Source organism: Microtus pennsylvanicus, chromosome 11 (assembly GCF_037038515.1).
Source record: "Microtus pennsylvanicus isolate mMicPen1 chromosome 11, mMicPen1.hap1, whole genome shotgun sequence".
NCBI lineage: Eukaryota > Metazoa > Chordata > Mammalia > Rodentia > Cricetidae > Microtus > Microtus pennsylvanicus.
In genome coordinates this window covers 59,138,290-59,156,829 of record NC_134589.1, presented here as the reverse complement: position 1 = coordinate 59,156,829, position 18,540 = coordinate 59,138,290, and the positions used below count along the sequence as shown (strand labels likewise).

The 18,540-nt window shown below is 41.4% G+C and overlaps 2 protein-coding genes across 35 annotated transcripts in view; one reads left to right on the top strand and one right to left on the bottom strand.

Moving 5' to 3' along the window:
• Positions 1 to 15,909, top strand: part of Ttc19 (tetratricopeptide repeat domain 19) — a 52,717-nt gene extending 36,808 nt beyond the window's left edge. The window contains exon 10 of the mRNA XM_075992218.1: positions 14,085 to 15,909. Coding sequence (XP_075848333.1) covers positions 14,085 to 14,311 — 227 coding nt within the window. The 3' untranslated portion in view covers positions 14,312 to 15,909. The remainder of the gene's footprint in view (positions 1 to 14,084) is intronic.
• Positions 1 to 18,540, bottom strand: part of Ncor1 (nuclear receptor corepressor 1) — a 151,501-nt gene that overhangs the window by 6,402 nt on the left and 126,559 nt on the right. For 22 of the 34 annotated variants that reach the window (XM_075992178.1, XM_075992177.1, XM_075992174.1 and 19 more), the window contains 10 exons: positions 18,060 to 18,269; positions 17,486 to 17,635; positions 16,923 to 17,120; positions 13,584 to 13,749; positions 12,536 to 13,029; positions 9,908 to 10,036; positions 8,789 to 8,952; positions 8,320 to 8,531; positions 5,543 to 5,686; positions 3,695 to 3,837 (listed from right to left, as the gene is read on the bottom strand). In XM_075992178.1, coding sequence (XP_075848293.1) covers positions 3,695 to 3,837; positions 5,543 to 5,686; positions 8,320 to 8,531; positions 8,789 to 8,952; positions 9,908 to 10,036; positions 12,536 to 13,029; positions 13,584 to 13,749; positions 16,923 to 17,120; positions 17,486 to 17,635; positions 18,060 to 18,269 — 2,010 coding nt within the window. The remainder of the gene's footprint in view (positions 1 to 3,694; positions 3,838 to 5,542; positions 5,687 to 8,319; positions 8,532 to 8,788; positions 8,953 to 9,907; positions 10,037 to 12,535; positions 13,030 to 13,583; positions 13,750 to 16,922; positions 17,121 to 17,485; positions 17,636 to 18,059; positions 18,270 to 18,540) is intronic. The other 12 variants (XM_075992180.1, XM_075992206.1, XM_075992205.1 and 9 more) reach the window with 6 other exon arrangements.

Here is an 18,540-nt window from a genome sequence, read left to right as displayed (position 1 = left end):
ATTAAAAAATAAAAAAAATCAGGTCATATTTGAGGTAGAAAACTCAAAACGTGAATAAGATAATTCACACGAGAGAGATGTTACATTCCTGAGAGCAGTGCAAACAAGCAGGAAAAAGTCATTGCAGAACAGGAATCTAGGTTTCCTAGGGATGAAGGCATGGGCTTCAGACACCCTAAGAAGTACCCAAAGATTCTGCCTTGACCCATTATTAGTTACCGGCAACGTGTCACACAACTTATAATTTGCAACTTGAATAAAAAAAGAAAAACCATTTTGTGCCCCAAGAGTGAACCATTACCGACTGAGCCATCCTAGAGTAAAAAGCAATAAAAGACGACTCCACGGGAGAGAGTGTGGTGGCACATGTAAGCCATGGGGCACTTGGGAGGCAAAAGCAGAAGGATCTCAGTGCTACAATTAGAGACACTGTCTGAAAATTTCAGGTGAATATAATCTAAACAATTGTTAATACCACTCAGAATGTGGCTCTCCTTTTACTTACAGAGCTTACAGTTAAGTGTGCTGCTTTCATATATAAAATCTATTTTAGCAAAATGCCATTTTCTACTTGGTTTTAAAAATAAAGACAGAGTCTTAAGTAGCCCTGGCTGTCCTGGAACTTTACATAGATCAGGCTGGCCTCGAACCCATTTCCTAAATTCTTGGGGTCTTATAGTTTACATACTTAAAAAGCCCTCGGATGGCCATAGTGCAGTGAGATGCGGCAATTGCTTACAAATGATGGAAAAGAAAGCACTGGAGACCCGACTTAACAGAGGAGGAGGAAAAAGGAGTAGATTGAACAACGGGTTATGAAGAGCAGGGACTTGGTGTGGGGAGCAGAGTGGGTGTTCAGTTTTATAAAAGACCGAGTGATGGACTCTAGATAAAATAAAAAGTTGGGCTGGATGGTGGCAGCAATGCCCTTAATCCCAGGTCTCAGGAGACCTCTCAGTTCGATGCCAGTCTGGTCAACAAAGCAAGTTTCAGGACAGCTAGAGCTGTTATACAGAGAAACAGTCTCAAAAAAAAAAAAAAAAGCCAGATGTCAGACACAAATACAAATTCAAGGGTTTTCAGTATGAAATTCAGTTTTAAATGCCCCCAAATTATGGTGTGTAAGGGAAAAGGTGTTGAGAGCTCTAGAGCAAACAAGGGCCAGGCTGAGCTGAGGAAATCAGAAATGGCCCAAAAAGAGGATCTGAGGCAACGAAAGAGCTAACTCTGCAAAGGGAGGTGGCGTACTGTCCACACCCACCAGGAAAGTAAGTGCCAAAGAACACTACCGCTGCTCTGTCTCACGAGAAAAATACTGAGTTACTGAGTTGAAGCAGGTTTTTTGGCTTGGTGGTTTTTGAATTTTCAGCTGTTTGCCAGTAAGGACTCAGTTGTGCCCTAGAACCACTGGTTTTTAAATATAAATTCCTTTTTCTATAGTGAGAACTCTTAGCAATTAAAAAAAAAAATCCCATGTTCTTGGGGGCTGGAGAGATGGCTCAGTGATTAAGTGCTCTTCCAGAGGACACGGGTTTGATTTCCAGCACCCACAACAGCTTACAGACAGCTGTACTCCAGTCCCAGGGGATACACACGGTCCTCTGTCCCTTGCAGGCATCGCACATGTAGTACACAAACATAAACATGTAGGCAAAAACACGAAAAATAAAATAATCCCAGACTCTAACACAGTTTTATTAGTTTTGGCCTTAAAACTCCAACATACTATCTCCCATGAGGTAACTTCGCAAAACACTTGTAAGACCATCAGCCATCAACAGACCTCAGATTAGTAAATACTGTTAAATGACCAGTTAGCTGAGGACAGTGTGAAAACATCAACAGAAAAGCTGTTCAGTGGGCCTCATAAACTCACAGCGTGCTCTGTCAAGTCTCCTCCCCATTAGCCAGGTAAGACCAAACTAGGGACTGAAATGGTCCCAACAGCCTGCTGTTCCTTGGCCTGTGTGTCTGTGTGCTTGGAACAGTGTCTCTTAAGAGGCGGAGAGCCACTGATTTGTTCTCTTGGCGACTTTAGGGCTGTGAGTAGAGGAGACTTGAAAACTGGAGACCAAAGGTCTGTGATGTGGTGCTTCTCATGATAACACGGGTAGCTTGGTCAGCATTCTACAATCTGTCGCCAATTAAAGAGAATCCAGGGTATTCCTATCTTGAAACCCCTTCCATTCTTGGAAGTTATTGCTCACTTTTCTGTAATAAATCTATATTTGCTGTACTAAAATGAAGAAAAGCAAAGAAAGATACATTTAATAATTTAGAGACGGAGTATGTTCTCAATGAGTGATGTGGGGCTCATCCCTTTCTCACCATTCAACAGAGAGTAGCATGTAATAAATAGTAATCATGAGTAGTAGAGATGTAATTTACACACCTGTCTAGCCGTTTAGCTTCAGAGCCCAGAATTTCTTCTGACAGGGTCAGGAGACTAGCAAATGACAGATCAGAGACAAATCTCTCTAGATTGTCTATCGCTGGTTAATTAAGACTGGCTAGCAAGTGGTGGTAGCATACACCTTTAATCCCAGGACTCAGGAGGCAGAGGCAGATGACAGATCTCTGGGCGATCCAGGCCAGCCTGGTCTACAGAGCTAGTTCTAGGACAGCTAGTACCACACAGAGAAACCTTGTCTCGGGACTCAAAACAAAACAGGCTGTTAGCTAACATAGGACGTGCAATACTAGTACAGCAGTGGTCTGATGGAAAGCAAGAGGCTGCTATACAGCTTTCCCGGGACAGTTTCCAGCAGGCTTGGAGACTGAGGATTGAGCTGCTGGAGGGGCATGTCGGCGGGAGAAGAGATTCAGGTTAGAATGCTGGGTTGGAGTTCCAGCTGTGTTACTTCTGGGGTAACCATCAGTTACTAAACCTCTGATCCATTTTCTTCCTCATTTATAAAATGGAGATAATCACATGCGGTGTGGTACGCAGTAAGTGTATTATAGTTGCATCTGCATGCCACAAGACCGCATCAAGACCCTTGAGGGCCTGTCAGCTCCTGGTCGGTTAGAAGACAACCAGGATGAAGAAGAATAAATCACACTGTCCAACACCCAGAACTAGTAATTCTCAAAACAGAGCAGGAGAAAGGTGGTTTCAGAGGAGTCCACTGACACCCTGGCATCTGTTTTTAGGCACAGTTGTGTAACTTAGTTGTTCAGGCTGCTAATGGAAAGATTCTTACGCTATAGTAAGAATGATAACCTTAGGACAGATAATATTTATGTGAATTACAAAGGTAAGCTAACTAAAGTGAGATAATAGAATTACAAAGGTGAGTAAAGAGCGATTGTTGAAAAAGGACTGAAAGGCAAGGCTCATGGAAAACACGGTTTTTGAATATTTTAAGAAATGTTTTATGGAGATGGTTCAAATAAAAGTAAAACAAAAGAGCTTTAAAACGAGACACCAATAAAAACCTGTGCAGAATTAATTTAGTCACATGTAAGGAAAATGTGCCCTAGATCCAGCATTAGTTCCCCATGAAGACAGATGGCTTCAGAAACACCCAAGTGGCTCTTTCCTGAGAAGGAACCATTTGTGAATTTGCTAACACTGTATAGAATCAAGATGCTCTGTAAAAACCTTCAAACTCAGGACTATAAAAAAGGCAACGCTGAGATAGCATTGTTAATGCGTGTTTTATTCGGGGTTCACGAAAGAAATCCCACTTACCCATATCAGAGTCACCTCCACCAGAGGAGTTCAACTTACGAAAAATTTCCTGCTTCTTTGATTTAACCATGGGTGATGTGCTTTCGAGCTTGGTGAAGAAGGAAGGCAAGTAGCTTATACTTCCTGGTGATCGAGAATCATTCCTGTCAGGAATACAATTCTGTTAGGATCATGCACTCCTAACCCTAGGACCATTCCTTTTACAGGCACAGAGTACTTGGAAAACTACTGCCTCCCTATTTATTCTGTTTGGGAAACAGGATGTGACCAGAAACTTGTTTGGAAATAGTCAAATATTTTTGGCTCTGAAAGATGAGACAGCAAAATTAGAATTGAAATGAAGATGATCTACAGCATAGTTTATTTGCTTTTTTACTGACTGTTTGAGACAGTGTCTGTCCTGGAACTAAGTAAACCAGGCTGGCCTCAAACTCAGAGAGATAGATCTGCCTGCCTCTCCAGTGCTGGGATCATAGGTATGTGCCACCATGCTTGGCTAATCTACAGCACAAAATCTTTTTTTGTTGGGGGGGGGGGGTTGTTTTGATTTTGAGACAGGGTTTCTCTGTCCTGGTGGTCCTGGATCTCTTTTTGTAGACAGGCAGGTCTCGGATTCACAGAGATCCACCTACCTCTGCCTCCCGAGTGCTAGAATGAGATGTGTGTGCCACCACCGCTGCGGTCAGCACAAATTCTTAAGGAATAAAATGGCAAAGTATTAATTGGAAAACTTAGAAACAGCTTATCAGGTTTTTTTTGCTTAATAGCAGACTGGTTATGTAAGCTAGGAATTCTTTTAAGTACACTAGTTATGACTAGTAACACACCTATCTGTAAAACAGCAAAGGCTCATATTTAGTTGGACTTCAGCAAAGTAGCTGTAGTAGCTACATAAAATTGCCTAACTATTATAATCATTTTCAGACAAACAACAGAGGAACTGAGTTTTAATACAAAGGATCTCATTATTTCACTGATAGCTTCCCCTAACAGGGATGGTAACACAACACATTGTTGACAACACTGTCTGGTCATATGTATTCACTCAGCATTTAGACAGAAAACTATCTGTGAAGAAAGAAAAACAAAAGACATGGTCCCTGTGCATAAAAATCCAATCTGGGAAAATATGGATGCAAATGATTTACCCTCATTTCACTAGAGATAACAACATGTATTCTATTATCTACAGGTACATTCAGTTAATTCTGAGAAACTCAGCAGCAGCTTAGAATTAGACAGACCTGTTTTAAAACTGGACTCTCCCTACCAGTTTTGGACACCATCAAATCATGTATTTGGCTCTTGGCATTAAAGGATGTTAATGCCAAGAAGCTGTGACTCAAGAAAAAAGCTCAAGACAACAGAGAATACTAGGGTGAAACAGCAGGAAATGGAGCTTCATAGGCCTAGTTTTGGAATGAAAACGCCATGCTAGTGACCGGGTGCTTTACTCAGTGTGCCTTAGTATACTTAACTCTGCTGAGATTCAGAGCAGTGAGACAGGACAAATGAAGTCACTCAGGTCAAAACTAGGGTTAGAATGAGGTGAGAAGAAAATCTAAAAGGCACAGTCTGTGTACAGTCTACAACACCTGAAATAGGACAGGTACTCAAAGCTGGCTGAATCATCACCACCTGCTGCCCAAAGGGTCTAGAAGGATTAACATGCAGGAATAATGACGGACTTTCTCTAACTTGGTTAATGTGTTGTTTTGGCTAACATCTAGTAGTATTAGCTCATGGGGAAAATACTCTTAGATGTTCTTCCCTGATATAAAAGTACCACACAAAGAGGAAAGGCAGTGTCTTAAGGAAAGCCTTAGGCGCAGCCTGCCCCTGACCCACCTCTGCTCTGCAGGCTCCACTCCCCTCTGCGACAAGAGCAGCATGCTGTCCTGCTTCTCATGCACAGCAGGAACTTGGGGTGGGGAGATGGGCTCATAGGGTTCTGATGAGATATGACTCCTCTCTGGAGACTTTCCAGGCCTGCTGGGGTGGAAAATGCAATATTTTATGTTTTACTCCAGGGTCACCTCTGAGTCAATGTCTGCATTTACTATGTATAATTTTATCAATCCCACTCTCTTCTTAAAATCATGAAAGTTGTTGAGTTTTTTGAGATTTATCTATGAACCTCTAATCTTAACACCCACAAGGGGAGAAGAAAACCTGATCCATCCTCATGGTTTGTCCTTTACGGCTCACCCTTTAGTTTACATATTTTAACTTTACAGACCATATTCCAACCATTTATGTATTTTGTAAAGATTCGTTTATTTTTTAATGTACACTGGGGTTTTGCCTGTATGTGTGTCAGTGTGAGGATGTCAGATCCCTGGAAACTGGAGTTACAGACAGCTGTGAACTGCCATGTGGGTGCTCTTCCTCTGGAAAAGCGGCCAGTGCTCTTAACCAGAGAGCCATCTTTCCAGCCCCACCCCCATTCCCCATTATATGTATTTTGTAAATGTCAAAACAAACACCCATATCTTCCTATCTCCTCTCCCCAATTACTAGTCATTTCCATATGGCTTGTGATGTACATCTATTCTAACTACAGGGCTCCCCTAGGTGTGATCAGTAGTAGGCCACTTGCCTAGCTTTCGATGCATTCCCAGAACCGTGACAGCAAAATGGATTGTATAAACATTTTAAATGACAAAATCAGATAGTTTTACTAAGAGAAAATGAGCGAAACTAACCTCCTCTATTTAGATCCACAGATGTAGGTTATAAGTGGAATCCCTCTTCATTAATGTCATCAATTATTCCAAATCTGCTACACAGCATCAAGTTTTCTGCCTCATTTATTTCTTATTTATTTAGAGTGTGTGTGTGTGTGTGTGTGTGTGAGATTGACTGACTGATTGATTGATTGATTGATTGATTGATTTTCAGGATAATCTAAAAGGAACTCCTGGGTTCTACATGTCTTCCTGCTTCAGCCTCTGAAGGATTACAGATTACAGTCAACCTTCTGTTCTTGATAACTGTACTTTTTTTCCCCTCATTTTTTTTTGGTTTTTCGAGACAGGGTTTTAAAGATTTATTGATTAATTATATATACAGTATTCTCATTACAGATAATTGTGAGTCACCATGTGGTTGCTGGGAATTGAACTCAGGACCTTTGGAAGAGCAGTCAGTGCTCTTAACCGTTAAGCCATCTCTCCAGCCCATGTACTTTTTTAAAAAAGAAGAGAAAAATATAAGCTGGTCTAGTGGTGCACACCTTTAATCTCAACGCTCAGGAGCAGAAGCAGAGAGAACTCTTCTAGTTAGAGGCCAGCTTGGTCTACACAGCCAGTTCCAGGATAGTGAGGGCTACATACAAAGACCCTATCTCAAAAAACAAACCCCCACCCAAAAAGAGTGAGAAAAAGCAGGCTTTCATATTGTCTTTAAGATAACTAAGCTTTGGGGCTGGAGAGATGGCTCAGAGGTTAAGAGCACAGACTGCTCTTCCAGAGGTCCTGAGTTCAATTTCCAGCAACCACATGGTGCCTCACAACCATCTGTAATGAGATTGGGTGCCCTCTTAAAAGATAATTACACTTTTAAAAATGTATGCAATATTTGCTTAAAAGTAGTTCAGGGATAGGAGATGGGGTGGGAGGAGGTGAGAGTAAAAACAGCTGGCCATTTGCTGCACAAAGAATAGTGTGAGGTTTTCTACTTTATTTTGTTCATATAGAGTCAGGGTCTCTACATAGCCCTGGCTATTTCTCAAACTCACAGAAATCCTCCTGCCTCTATCTCCAAGTACTGGGGATTAAAGGTATGAGTCCATCCATGGCTTTTCTACTTTTAAGATCAGCCAACTTCCTTTTTATTTCGAGACAGGGTCAGTGATCTGCTTGCCTCTGTCTTGTGTGCCATCCTGCCTGGTTCCAGCCAGCTTCTTACATACATCATCCTTACAACTTTCTACTCCTCATTTTGAGGGATAATCATGTCTCCTCATTTTGTACCTGAGAATTGTTTCCATGTATCTAGTAGAATCTTGTTTTACTGATACTCATTCTTGTTCTCAGCATTCCGAAGCATTAATTTCCTTAGTTCTATGTAAATATAATATAATATCAATTGATGTTTAGTCTGTTACTTTGAACTAAAGCCCTTGCTTCCCTTTTGAAAAACTTTAGACAGAACATGGTAACAAACACCTCTAGAGGTCAAATCTGCTACTGCGCTGTATGCACAGCCTGGATTTTTTTGTTGTTGTTGTTACTGTTATTAACTCCTTGAGACAGGGTCTCATTACATAGCCCAATCTAGCTCTGAGCTTCGAATCTTCCTGCCCTTCCTCCTGAGTAGCTGGAAATATAGGCATGCTCCACCACCTATCCAGCCTGGGAAAGAATTTTGAAGGAATACTGAAGTCTCTGTAAATATTACCCAACTACTTTTGAATATACATTAATACACATACACAGTGCTAATGCCCAGACAGTGGCCATCGGAACATAATATAAAGAGAAAACACCCCTACTCCCACATTCCAGAGAATAAGGGCAAATGATATTTGATTTGAGAAATGAATCTCATAACTTCTAGACATATTAAAATTATCTTATTACAACAAAATTTACATGTTTGGTAAAAACAAAGCAAGACTCTACCTTCCCCGGGGCTTATCCACAAGGTTTTCTGGAGAAACTCTAGAGCCTGGTCTTGGATGCAGCACAGTCTGAGCCTGGGACTCTGGGCTGTAGCGACTTGATGGTTTAGTTCTCATAGGTGTGGACGCCAACGCAGATGGTGATGTTTGGAATGTTGAAGTAGGAGACTGTGAGGAAACTTGATTTCTAGCAAAATCCTGTGTGATAATTTGCTGTGAATGAGAAGAGGGAAGAGTAGACGGTGAGGGTTATTAGCTACCTACCCAAGACAGTATAGTTTCATTCTGAATACAAAAGGGCCTTCAACTCATAGCAGTCATCTTGCCTCAGACTCCTAGTGCCCCAGGCCAACTAACCTGAATACCTCTGCTATGATTTTTTTGTTAAAAAACAAAATAACAACAAGAGCAAAAAGTCCTGCTTTCTGCATGAATAACAAATAGTACTAAAGCAGTAAGAAAAGGCTTACACAGATGTGGTCAGCAAGTGTGATCAGTCGATGGGTCCTGGGCACCTGACCCATTCCTTCTGCCTGGGAGGACGGAGGTGGTGGTGGCTGCTGCTGTGGGGATGGTGATTCCTGCTGGGACCGATAGTGATGCAGTGGTCCTTCATACTGCCGAGTGGGCTCATCTAATAGACAGCAGGTAGATACATTATCCTAAGGATGCCTCTGCCCTTGACTTAGTATCAAATATTAATAACTCAGAAGAACATAAGAAAAGGATGTGATATTGATGTGCACATTTATACCTAATTTTTGTTTTTTTATCTTGAAGCAAACAAAAAAATGCAGATAGAAGCATGAAGACTAGTAGAATAAAATATGAGTGTAGAAGTAGGCAAAGCTACCAGCCCTTTTCCTCTGTGTATGTGCATGCACACGAGCACAAGCATACAAGCCTGTTAGACCAGCGTGTGCATGGATGTATGAACGTGCAGGCCAGCGGCTGATATCAACTATCTTTCCTCTATTGCTCTCTACCTTGATTTTGGTTTTTGAGACAAGGTCTCTCTGAACTTGATGCTCACGGATTCAACCAGACTGCCTAGCCAGTGAACTTAAGGAACCATCATTTGTGCTCCTGCACCTCTTCCTCCATGCTGGGGTTCCAGGATTCACTGCTATGCCCGGATTTTTTATTTATTTTTTTTTATTTTTCGAGACAGGGTTTCTCTGTAGCTTTTAGTTCCTGTCCTGGAACTAGCTCTTGTAGACCAGGCTGGTCTCGAACTCCCAGAGATCCACCTGCCTCTGCCTCCCGAGTGCTGGGATTAAAGGCATGCGCCACCACCGCCCGGCTTATGCCCGGATTTTCTGTGTGGGTTCTAGGTATCCAAATTCAGGTCCTCACACTTGTGCAGTAGTTACTTCACCTACAGACACCTCCCCAGCCCCGGTGCATCTATCTTCACTAAAACATAAAAGAGTAAAAACTAGTTTTAAAAGGTGCACTTTGTTAGTATAGCTCTAAATGTTCCTAGAGCAGACTACCTGGCAACAAGTTGTTCTTACCATGGCCTAGACAGGTAATTAGAAGCAAATGTTCATGCAAATATGAAATAGGGAAATGGCAAACAGACATACTTTCTACTTGATTTGCCTTAGCCATGTCTGGCTGATAGGCCTGTGGCTTGTCCTGGGGTGGTGCAGGGGAGCTGGCAGGACTTATCACCTCAATAGCATCACTAGGTGCTTCATACCTGTGAGAAGACACTTTAAGAAAAGAACCTTATTTCAAAATAAATTCACAGAAAGTTTCAAAAGTCCAAGTTCTTCACATCTATTTACATATTTTAGTTTTTGATTCTGCTAAAGAATGTTCATAGCATTCCATACTAGGAATAAAACTTAATCAAACCCACAGACTGTAAAAGGTACCTCTGTGATCCTAATCTCAATAGGTTGTAGGTTTCTCAGGCATAAGTTAAAGCAGAATTAAGATTTGTGATAAGCCTCTGGGAGCTTGAAAAGAAATAACAGGCTACCATCAAAGGTTATTAATGAGAAAATGCGGGGTAGATCTCAACCATTAATTGACTTCAATAATTCCATTTTTGTGGAACAATCCGATCTTAACAAAATAAGCCATAAAACTGCTTCACTGCTCCAAGACTAGTCATTGCTTATAAAACGCTATATTTTCTCAACGAACTCAAGTTTTACATTGTGAAAGTGGCCAGGAGTGGTAGGAAATATGTGAAGGAAATAACTTCAAAGGGAGGGTGAGTACCAACCAATTATGAAGTCCACACAGACCCCTCTAAGATACATACAGCACTCCAGAGAATTAATGGGGGCTGGAGAGATGGCCCAGCTGTTAAGAGCATTGCCTGCTCTTCCAAAGGTCCTGAGTTCAATTCCCAGCAACCACATGGTGGCTCACAACCATCTGTAATGAGGTCTGGTGCCCTCTTCTGGTCTGCAGGAATACACGTAGACAGAATATTGTATACATAATAAATAAATAGAAAAAAAAAGAGAGAGAGAGAATTATTTGGCTCTGCAAATGTAGGACATGGGCAGTTTTCTACAAAGCTGCCATGCTTTAGAGCTGAAATTTGGGGAGATCCAGGCAGAACTTGCTAAGAATCTTCTCCTGTAGAGGCCATCTATAGGCTGTACCAGAGCCCAAGTCAGGGTTACAACACTGGCTGAACACAGGCGTAGGTGAACTACTTGGCCACTGCATACTACTGCTCTTACTATTCAAATGGATATCTCTACATACCTCTACCTATCATGGAAACAATGCTGAGGAGCTAAAATAAACCATTATATTTTAAGTACCCTTCTGACTTGAAAGTCTTGTATTTATTGTTACTCATCGATGCTTATGAACCAACATCTCAAATGACAAAAACTAACAGTATAACTAGTCAGTATACAGTCTAATTGCAAACTATATTCCTGGTGCTCTTGAAGATTCGGATGCAAGGTAAAGGATGAGAGAGGCTCTCAGGAGTCACACAGAAAATGACACTGGACAGTGGTCACTAGCCCATGTATCATGCAGGATGTTGCCAGTGATAGAAAAGGTAACTGTACTCAAAGATAGGAACAGAAAATCTTCCTGTTTGCAGGCTGCTGAAAAACAAGCTCCCAAAGCAAAGTTTGGTATGTGAGTTGACTATAGCATACTAATCCACAGCTCCCTCCAAGATGCCCTATGCTGCTCTCTTCTCCCTGAGCTTCCAGTTTTCTCACATTGAAAACCTACATCGTATACTTTCTTAATTCCAGGTTAAAGGAAGTATTTCTTCTGTAGTTCACTAACGAGTTGCCCACTCCAATAACTGGTAATTACATAAGTGGACACTTGGAGGTCAGAACTACATTTTACTCCAGTGCTATTCAATTTCCTTAATGGAGATACTGAAAAATGACTACATGATTAAGCTGCTTCCAGTATCACACCTGCTTATTTAAGCATGCTTGTTTTTCTTTAAAATTCAATATAGAGTAGAATTTAGGTCACAGCTACGAAAAAAATGAAATTATATTTCATCTATATATTTACTTCTGTGTATGGAAAGCCGCACATTATCACTGCATACATGTGAAAGTCAATTGATGCCAGGGGTCAGGTCTCTTCTTCCACTATGGGGTTGAGATCATCAGATTTAGTGGTAAGTGCCTTGGGCTGCTATCTCATCAGTCATAAGCAATTTTCAAAAGCATAGCCAGGTGGTGATGGCACACAACTTTAATCCCAGCACTCGGGAGGCAGAGGCAAGCAGATCTCTGTGAGTTTGAGGCCAGCCTGGTCTACAAGAGCTAGCTCCAGGACAGAGAAACCCTGCCTCAAAAAAATCCAAAGAAAAAGAAAAAGGACCTTAGAGGCTTTGGGAGATAGTGAACCTAGCAAACAGTTTCTCAGAGAGACTACATTGTGGTAGCTCAGATCTTGAAGATATTCCCATTACTTTTCAGATGCCTAAAATACCTTCAGAAGATCCTATTTTTCATGTAGCCACTTCTAACTAACTATAATTCTATGGGTTTTTTCCTAGATAATATATTGGTGGGCTACTTAGGACATGGGGGTATGTAAGTCATAAGAATTTTAGAAGATACATTTTTACACCCACAACACTTTCTCTCGTATCACTGTCAAGCATTAGGATTGCTTCATATCAGGCCGTGCTTTACCTAAAGAATAAAGTAATTCTTTACTCAGATATCACATTGTGAAACTCGGATTGAGATACATACAGCTACTAGAAGAGTCTGAACTTTGAGAGCCACGTTCCCTCGCATCCTTGTCCGAGGCAATTTGCCGGGTGATGATCACGTCTATGAAGTTAGCTGCAGTAATGGTAGTCTTCCCTCGGGTCCTTAGCTCTTCCTCATATCTGGATTTTGGAGGAGGCCCTTTATCTTTCCCAGCCTCAGAAAACACTACTGAGGCATGAGGCTGGGGCTTGCCACTCGGAAGGGCTGAAGAAGTGCACACACACTGAACAGATCTCTTCTCCACCTCCAGGTTTTTCTGCTCTAGCTGCTGCTGTTCACTAACTGCTGCTGACCTGCTTCTCAAATTTTCTTCTAACCTGGCAGCTTCATGCTTACTCTCTTTTGTTTTGGAAACATCCATCTGGGGTGCAGAAGCTGCAGCATCCACAAGAGCAGCGAGGGCATCCGCAGCAGTGTTGTAACGGGACGCTGGCAGGCCTTGGCTTATTGAAGGGCCCCCAGCAGGCAGTGGCCTATAAACAAAATAAAAGAAAGGTACTTAAGGGAAGAATAGTTGTTGGGGGAGGGGTGAGGCTTGTGGAGAAAATTAAAGAACAAATTACATTTTTAAAAAAATAGAAAAGTTTGACTATTTTAGTCAGTGGTTTAGATGTAGGGATAAGTCCCGCCCCTTGGGGGGCGTGTTTGCCTCGGGCTAATGTTTGCCTAAAAATTTGGCGAGCATGCTCCCAGCCTTCCCTTCTGCTTTCGGCGGAATGGTGGTTCTGTAAGTCTATTTCGCCATTAAAGCTGTATATATATTTTTACAATCTGTCTGCATTCGTTTATGCCGTTACAATTTAAAAAAATCATTGTGGCTCACAACCTGAGTTCAATCCTTATCCTCAGGACCACATGGTAGAAAGAAAGACTCCCACAGTTGTCCTCTGACACACACACACACACACACACACACACACACACACACGCAGAGTCAGTCATCAATAATGTAAATTAAAATAAAAAAAAATTTACAAAATATGTACTTATTTTGGTCAAAACATTTATGAGAGTACAAAAGACTGACATGATTCGTAGCTGAGCAGTTGGATCCAAAGGTGTAATTACACTCGTTCCATTGGTTCCTTGGAAAACACTGGGTCTCTGTTGCAACATGGTCTCCTGAGTTCTTACTGAAGGGGAAGGGGAGCGAACATATCCGTGGCTGCCAGGTCGGCCAGGCTGTTCTGAGCCTGAAGAGAGAAGAAAAAGAAACACTGATAACCTAAAAGTAGCAAATACAAAAATAAAGGCAAAAAGCTTTATGGAATTTTTAATTCCTAGTATTACTAGATAGAAAATGAGAATAAGAAACTTGATACTTTCCAGGACAGGCTCCAAACTACAGAGAAACCCTGTCTCGAAAAACCAAAAGAAAAAAAGAAAGAAAAGAAACTTGATACCATACTTCCTAGAAATGGATTCTAAGTTTCTTAATAAAGATATAATAAAACCCAACAAAAATTAAGCATAATCTTAGCCGTCATTTACTGTCACTTCCATTTAGGTGTTTCTATCTCAATTCCAGACAGGAAAGAGAAGAACCAACAACAAAGTGCTGTATGCTCATCCCGCACAGGCGCTGCAGATTCTACTGCATTCAGTGTGCTCTCCCGAGTCAACAACGACTTCCCATGCATCACAGTGAAAACAACATACAGAGGCTGCAGTACAGCTTGGGGTTCCTGCACTCAAACGTTTTGCCTTTTTGGGTGTACATACACGTGTACATGCATGTGCATGGTCAGAGATTAATCCCTGTCTTTCCTCGGCTACTTCTTCTCACTGGTTTGAAGTCTAGAGATTGAGTAGGCAAGCTGGCTAGTGAGCACCAGGGATCCCACTGTCCAAGTCCCTCCAGCATTGTTATTATAAGCACATGGTAACATACCCAGTGTTTTTTACATGGTTTGGGATGCCATGCTTAAGTGGCAAGCACTAACTGAACTTACTACCCCAGTCCTCTGTTCTGCTTCTACTCAACAACTGCATTTGTTGCAGCAAGCTTTCTCTTGTGAGATGGAATATTCACAGTACCCTCCCCAAAGTTTGTCTTCCATAGCTACCCTTCTTGGAGGTTTGAGAATTTTACCCACTTAGCTTTAACTCTGACATAGCAGAGCTAGGAGAATCTTAAATTCTAATTCCCTAGTCAATTTCTTTTCTACTTTCCTTGTACTGTGCATTCCCTCCAACTTTCTACCTCGTTCTTTGCCTGCGTAAGAGCTAGACATTTTAATTTTAGCACAGACTTATTTCTATAGCCAGTACTACTTCAGCCAGACTTTGACAATCTTCTCCCTCTAAATATACTCTGACATACATCAGTATTTCTATAGGACCAATTCCTAGAAGTGAAACTGCTAACCAATTAGTCTTTACCTTTTTATACACAATAGTAACCCCATTTATATGACATTTGTCATATATCAGTGTCTATTTTTGTGAACCTGCTACATGGAAAAGACCAATTCAGTATCTAATGAGAAAATATTATTTTGATGTTTTTATTTGTCACTTTGTTTAAGACCTAGCTCCTACCAAAGTTTTGTATCATTTGAATTTGACAGTAACTTTTCATGTTTAATATAATCTACATAAACTGAATATTGTGATATTACCACATAATTTATGCATTATAGGATTTTTGGGGGGTGGGGATTTCGAGACAGGGTTTCTCTGTGGCTTTGGAGCCTGTCCTGAACTAGCTCTTGTAGACCAGGTTGGCCTCGAACTCACAGAGATCCGCCTGTCTCTGCCTCCTGAGTGCTGGGATTAAAGGCATGCGCCACCACTGCCCAGCATATTATAGGATTTTTAAAGATCAGACTATTAATGATTTTTCTATGTACAAATAATGAGTAATATTTAAATGTATTTCAGGTTTGTACCACATTGACTACAAACTACATAGTCACCAGGAATAATATGACTGGATCAAATTTCATGATTAGCTTTAGGTTTTTTCTACCTGTTGACATTATCAATAATTTCAAAGGGTTTGTCCCTATTAAAATATGAATTTGACACCCTCTTGCCATTTTATCTTCGTTTCTGTACCTACCTATACAACCATTATCTTTGCCTTCCTTTTGCCTACACCTACTTTGCCCTTTAAATGGCATCTAGAGACTGACACCTGCCCATGGAAACCTCTTGACCCGGGTTTTAACTCTTGTACATCAGTCTGTGTTCCTAAGTGTCAGATCAGCATATCTGACAATATGAACCAAATAAATGGTCTTACTTGATTAAAATAATTGAGAAAGGCAAATGTATCAGGGATAAAGAGAGATGACTCAAATATCTATAAGATTAAATATGTCCAAAATAAAAGTATTTGTTTTCTCTGATTTTTCATGCTGTGTCACTCTAACCCCACCACCCACACACTCCTTACTCCTTTTTCTATGAGGCAGGCTCTTGTTATTAATGCCAGACTGATATCAAATGTATAGTCCACCTGCCTCAGCTTAAGTGTAGAAGTCTAAACGCTGGGTGTGGTAGTTTGGATGAAAGGGAATTGGGAGCTCTGGTTGTCTGAGTGGACGTGGCCTAGGTGAAGGAAGTGTGTCACAGGGATGAGGTTTCAGAAGCTCACACCACACTTGGTGTCACTCTCTGTCCTGCTGTCTACAGATCAGGTGTAGGACTCTCAGCTACTTCTACAGCATGTCTGCCTGCACACTGCCGTGCTTCCCACCATAACAATAAGGGACTAAACCTCTGAACTGCAAGCCAGCCCCAATTACATGTTTTCCTTTTTAAGAGTTGCTGTGGTCTTGGTGTCTTTTCACAGCAATAAAACCCCAACAAGACACCGAGTTATAGGCATGTCCATCAGGTTGAGCTCAGCTGTGTTTTAATTTGCAGCTCAATCTTATTTTTTAACCCATTAAGTTACTGCTGGCTCCTTTGATTCTACTTCTATGTTCTCCTCAGCAGTTTCTTTCTGGCCATTCTCTGTGTCTGAATTTTCACACCACCATTGGCACACACATGAATTCCTGAGACAATTTCAGAGTTCTAACACATTTCAGGCTACTGGTCACATGACTGACCTCCTAAACAGAATGTAAACAATGTATTCAAGACGCCACATCTCCTTCTAAACATATTTCTCAATTCCCCCTTTAAACTATAGACTGGTCTGTATTTTCATGAGCAACTGAAGACCTGTGTTGCTTAGGACTAGTCGAAATGGCACTTTCATCATGGAAAGTCCCTTTCTATAGCACTTTTGCATGTAAATTACACATACTGGTTTTTCCATGTTTTTTTGCCTACTTAGAAAAATTAAGCATAATGCCTCACAGGAAATCACCAAGACCTGTAGCCTAAGGAAAGGGCAAAGCTTCTCACTGACCTGGTCGTAGGTAGAGATCAGCAGAAGCAGCAGAGAGCCTCTCACGTTCACGTTCCCGTTCCCGTTCCCGCTCACGTTCTCGTTCTCGTTCCCGTTCCCGCTCCCGCTCCCGCTCGCGCTCGCGCTCCCGCTCCTTCTCTCTTTCCCGCTCTCGATCCCTGTCAGCACTTGCGGCTGCTGTAAGATGTGTTGGGTGTCCTGTAAAAGACAAAACTGTCAGTCTATCATGTTAAATCTGTAAATAACCAAAAAGAGTCAACCAGCTTCAAATACGGGTGTATTAAGTTTAAGAGTCTCAGATAGCTGATGGAGCAAAGTATAAGCATTTAGGGTATTTGTGGAGCATCGAGTTCCGTGTATATGTTAAATGAAGAGCAGAATGGGAGAAAGATGCTCAGAATTCCTCTGCAAGCTATACCAGAAAAACTGAAGTGTCTTGGTCTTGTTAGAGATGTATAAATTTTAACAATTTTGTCTAAGAAATAGAGGGCATTATTTTAAATATACTCTCCCTAGAAAAATCCTGGACTTATTTTCTGGAACCCTTGCTTAGAGCATCTCACCTGGAGACAAAGACGCAGCATTGTATGGCCTAGGAGGGAAAGTAATCTGCGTGCCAGGGATGTAGGTGATTCTGTCCATGGGAGGAGTGCTCGCTCCTCCTGCATGAGGCACTAGAATTGTTGGAGGCATATTTGTCAGATCAATGATTCCTATCCAAAAAGACAAATACAGCTTATGTTAGGCATTACCACAAACTGACACCTAACTCCAGCAGCATACGTGATTTTTCCATTTTGTCTCTTTATAATAACAATGATAATCTGCATTCGACAAAAATAAAAATGTTTAAAAAATTATCATTGCTTACAACTTAAAGGAGGATATGAAAGTACTGATAACACAATAACCGCAAATAACCTCAGGTATGGACGTATTAAAAAAAACATGAACTTTAAACACTTTACAATTATAGGCTTAGTACTTTAATGTTTACTGTTCAACTCATCTCAAAATATTACTTTATCTGCTTTCAGGGCAAAAGTCTATAGAGACAAGCATTAGCTCCTTTTATGTCTTTCACTCATTTAGCAAGTATTTATTAATTATTGGAAAATGTGAAAAAATTCTATATACCTCTCGCAGCTGGATAAGGGAGACCCAGTGGCTGCTCTCGTGGGGAGAGTCCCCGGGCAACATCAGGGCGCAAATTCACCTGCATCTGCTGTGAGGTAATGTAATCATTTAGGATTGTCTGTCTGGTGTTCTCCATTGCATAAAGCTGGTACTGACTTGGGTATCCTGGGGTTGGTGAAAGCTGTCTCTGAAACAGGTAAGCAGCAGCTGCTGAGTGAGAGAAAGAAAAAAATGGCACTGAGTGTGTGAGATTAGCCTGCTAAACATTGTCCTTAGGCACAGTGAGGAAGCACTGCCGGCTGTGCTAGTGCAGGAGCCACTTTCACTCCACTCCAGGAGTGACATGAAGTCTAACTCCTCTTCCTTTTACTTATTTATTGAGGGGGGAGTCTCTGTGTAGCCCTGGCTTGTCCTCGACCTCACTTTGCAGACCAGGCTGGCCTTGAACTCAGAGATCCATCTGAGTGCTGGGATTAAAGGT